General features: G+C 37.8%; 1 protein-coding gene across 1 annotated transcript in view; it reads right to left on the bottom strand.

Moving 5' to 3' along the window:
- LOC103458162 (HRAS-like suppressor 3) overlaps positions 1–2,577 on the bottom strand; it is a 4,304-nt gene extending 1,727 nt beyond the window's left edge. The window contains exons 1-3 of the mRNA XM_008398790.2: positions 2,485–2,577; positions 1,782–1,890; positions 922–1,190 (exon numbers count right to left, since the gene is read on the bottom strand). Coding sequence (XP_008397012.1) covers positions 922–1,190; positions 1,782–1,890; positions 2,485–2,499 — 393 coding nt within the window. The 5' untranslated portion in view covers positions 2,500–2,577. The remainder of the gene's footprint in view (positions 1–921; positions 1,191–1,781; positions 1,891–2,484) is intronic.
- Between the last annotated feature and the right edge of the window lie 1,402 nt (positions 2,578–3,979).

The raw sequence follows: 3,979 nt of genomic DNA, 5'->3' as shown, positions 1-3,979 counted from the left end.
GATGGATGGATGGATGGATGGATGGATGGATGGATGGATGGATGGATGGATGGATCAGGCAAAACTGAGGCAAACTACTGAGAACCAAGGATGCTGAAAATGTTTAACTCAATATTTAACAGAGATGCGCTGATCCACTTTTTTCACTTCTGACTGAGGTTTAGTATCAGCTGATACTGATACCATTCTTAAAATGTTTTTTTTTTTTTTTTTTTTTTTTTTTTAAGCACATACTTAAACATACTGAATGATTGACTGTTTATTTGCTAACTCTGCACCAGAACTGCACACTTAAATACAACAATAGCTTCACTAACTTGGTCAAACATTTAAAACAACTTTAATTTGTTCAGTCAGTGCAATTAAGAGTAGAACAGCCAATGAAAAATAAATGATAAAGAAAGTGAGACTGACTAAAACAACAGGTTGACTAAGTTGGTCAAACATGTAAAAATAAACTGTAACAAACCTTCAAATGGTTCAGAAAGTTCAATTAGGAATATAATGTAAAATTAATAAAAAAGCATGGCGTCGATCAGAGCAAAAAGCATTGAACTAGACTGAATAGATCTAACATTATGGATCTGGAACTTTGTCGTGATACTGGATCTAAAAAATGTTTCAATATTGGAAGTGATACCGGTATTAATATTGGATTGGTGCCTCTCTAATGTTCAAAAGGCAAATCAAATTTTATTTGTATAGCACCTTTCAGCAACAAGGCCTTTCAAAGTGCTTTACATCATAAAAACACAAAAATACATAGAACACACAGTCAACAGGCAGTTTAACCAAATACTAAGAAAATGCACATAAACCTCAGACTGAATCATTGAATCATCACCAAACAGTTTTGCTTGCAGCTTGTTCTAAAGCAGATATCAAAGCTTTATTGAGGAGATTTCATAAACATTTACTCACCTGTCGTGATTCCGGTTTGCCGTATCGAAGCTCGGTGACGAAGTGTTCGCTGTTATGAGTGGCGACGTTGTACGGACGCTCCTGACCCACCATCTTCACAGCGTTGCTGACGATGGTGCTGGGGTCAAGAGGCTGGTACTTGTCGTCCAGGAGGTTGTTGACTTGGAAACGGTTGGACCCAACGACTTCCCAGATCCTCTGACGCCTCACCGTAGCGTCGCTGCTCCCAAGGAAGGCGAGCACCTCGAGCAGATCTCCTCCTCTGTGAGCTTTATGGGACATAAATGAGGAAAGGCTTATTTATGTAACGTATTTCCACAGACAGATGTCGCAAAATCGTTCCCAAGAAGGGTTGAACCAACAAAATGCACAGCAATACCGGAAGGTACGACTTAGTGAATTCTTCCATTTGGGTTTAACAAATAAGAAAATAATTTTTTAACGCATCAGCCTCAAATTATTATCAGTCACAGTACTTTTGTTTTAAATAATAAAAAAAAAGCTTACTAAAAATTTACAGCTAAATTTCTAATAGACAGTTTATGAACCTCAAGAGTCTCAAATGAACAGCAAAGCTGAATATCATCAGCAAATATATATGAAATATCACTGAAATTAAGTAATATATTCTAAACACAAAATAAGTCCCAGCACAGAGCCATGAGGAACTCCACACAGCAGCTCTTTACCTTCAGACATAAACTGGTTTACAGATAAAACTCCTACCAGAAAATGTAGGAAATAACTGATAAAATACAGAGAGAGACAATTAAAGTTAAAGATTTTATCTGTACAAAATCTCTTCAATGATGAGAGTAAGTTAGGATGTTGTGATACTTTTACACAAAACCTTCACTTACTTGAAGGAATCAAATGAATGACTTCACTTCCTCCAATGAAAACAGCCCAGTGGTGATACACCCCACCGAAGATTTCTATCAGGTCCCCCGGCTTTGCGTCTACGTCAAACTTTAACAGAATGGGGAAAAAAGGAAATAGCTTTAGGGAAAAAGTGAAGAGTTAAACACAGACATAAAGCAGATCTGGGCTGCACAAATCTGGGCTGCACAGTGGTGCAGTTGGTAGCACTGCTGCCTTGCAACAAGAAGGTTCTGGGTTCGATTCCCAGCCCGGGATCTTTCTGCATGGAGTTTGCATGTTCTCCCTGTGCATTAGTGGGGTCTCTCCGGGTACTCTGGCTTCCTCCCACAGTCCAAAAACATGATTGTTAGGTTAATTGGTCTCTCTAAATTCTCCTTAGGTGTGTGTGGTTGTTTGTCTCTGTGTTGCACTGCAACAGACTGGTGACCTGTTCAGGGTGTTCCCCGCCTCTTGCTGGAGATAGGCACCAGCAGCCTCCTGACCCCACTAGGGTGTAAGAAAATGGATGGATAAAGCATATCTCTGATTCCAAGTAGTTATCTATTGGTTAGCTGTCCAGCATAACATTAAGGGTTAAGTGAGTTTTATGTAAGAAAATAGGCAGCTAAAAGCTTTTAGAAATAGATCAGAAAGGTAAACAATGGGACAGAATACTTGTTCGTAAAACTCTGTGGGACTCACCAGAAAGGGAGCCATGTCTTCACCTGGACAACTTCACAGAAAATGAAACTTACACTAAATGTTTTCTCCAACTTGAAAACACTTGCAGCAGACACAGATTGTGTACATATGCTGAACACAGTGTAGACTCAGTACACACCCTCATGCTGTGAATTATTAACTACACCATGTTGACCTAGTAATTTAGTTTCCACTATTGACTTTTGTTTGCCACCAAATAACTTGCTAATAATTTTCTTTGAAGCGTTTCAATTAAAATGTTAGTAGAGATGCCTCTGTATTCATATCCCAGGAACTATCCCACATATAACGACTAACTTCAGTAGTTTTAGGTCAAACAAACAAAATGGAAACCGAGGAACACGTCAGTCAGAGATATGAAAGGGTCAAAGCAGGTGATCAGTGAAGCAGCCAAGAGCCTGCATTACACTGCAAAAACACAAAATCTTACCAAGTGTTTTTCAAGTGCAGATATTGTTATATGCTTGAAATAAGACAAAATTAATTTAAACGGAATTTTTCAGCTAGATTTAGGAGCTTGCTTTAAATCAATAATTCTGTAATGATTCCACTGGCAGATTATTTCACTTGTATGGAAAAATGTCTTATTGTAAGTGAAATAATCTGTCAATAATCTATTATGTTTTCATCAATATTAAGTAATTACTGACTTAAAACAAGGTGCTTGCTGCTGAAAAGTTACATACAAGTTAAGTTTGTCTCATTTCAAGTGTTTGCACTTGAAACTAGACCAAAAATACTTGGTAAAATGTTGTGTTTTTGCAGTGTATGACTGTGGGGGAGCTCCAGAGAGCCACGGCTCAGGTACACATTTATTTTGAAAGGTAAATGTCTTTGCATACACCCACAAATCTGAGCTGCGTATAATAATCATTATCTGTGTTCCCATTACAAATATGGAAAGAGTAAGTTATTTTCTAACATAAATTATTGCTATGGATACTTTGTGACTGCACTCTTTGGATAGGGGCTGTTAAGAACATCTGAAGATGATCAACACATCTGTCAGACTTGAACGGCGTGTTCTCTTCTCTTTCCCATTTTGAAAACTGAACAGAAATGGTCCATGTTATATGTTACATTTATGCCCCCCGTGAAACAGGAAATGATGGAGTAATTATTCATTAAATATATATATATATACATCCTTTTTTTAAACTGGCACTGCAGAGAAATGGAAAAATGTTCCCTGCAAAAGTAAAACAATCTGGACAGGAATGACTCCTTCAGTCACTCTTATATCCCGTTGATAAAAACAGGATTTGGAGACTATAGGAGTTTGTGTTTTGCTGGATTATGGCAGCAAAACTGAGCTCCAAAACATTAAGGTTTGTCCTTCTTCCCTAATTTTAAGTTTAGTTATGGTAAATTATTACAGTTAAAACTTGTTTGGGTAGTCACCCGCCCATAAACAAAGAGGAACCAGCACACTGTGTCCATATTCATATGTCTGCGTAAGCAGAGACCTCCTTCA

The sequence above is a fragment of the Poecilia reticulata genome, linkage group LG22, assembly GCF_000633615.1.
Source record: "Poecilia reticulata strain Guanapo linkage group LG22, Guppy_female_1.0+MT, whole genome shotgun sequence".
Classification (NCBI taxonomy): Eukaryota; Metazoa; Chordata; class Actinopteri; order Cyprinodontiformes; family Poeciliidae; genus Poecilia; species Poecilia reticulata.
Note: the sequence above shows the minus strand (reverse complement) of the source record. Positions and strands in the feature narration are given on the sequence as shown.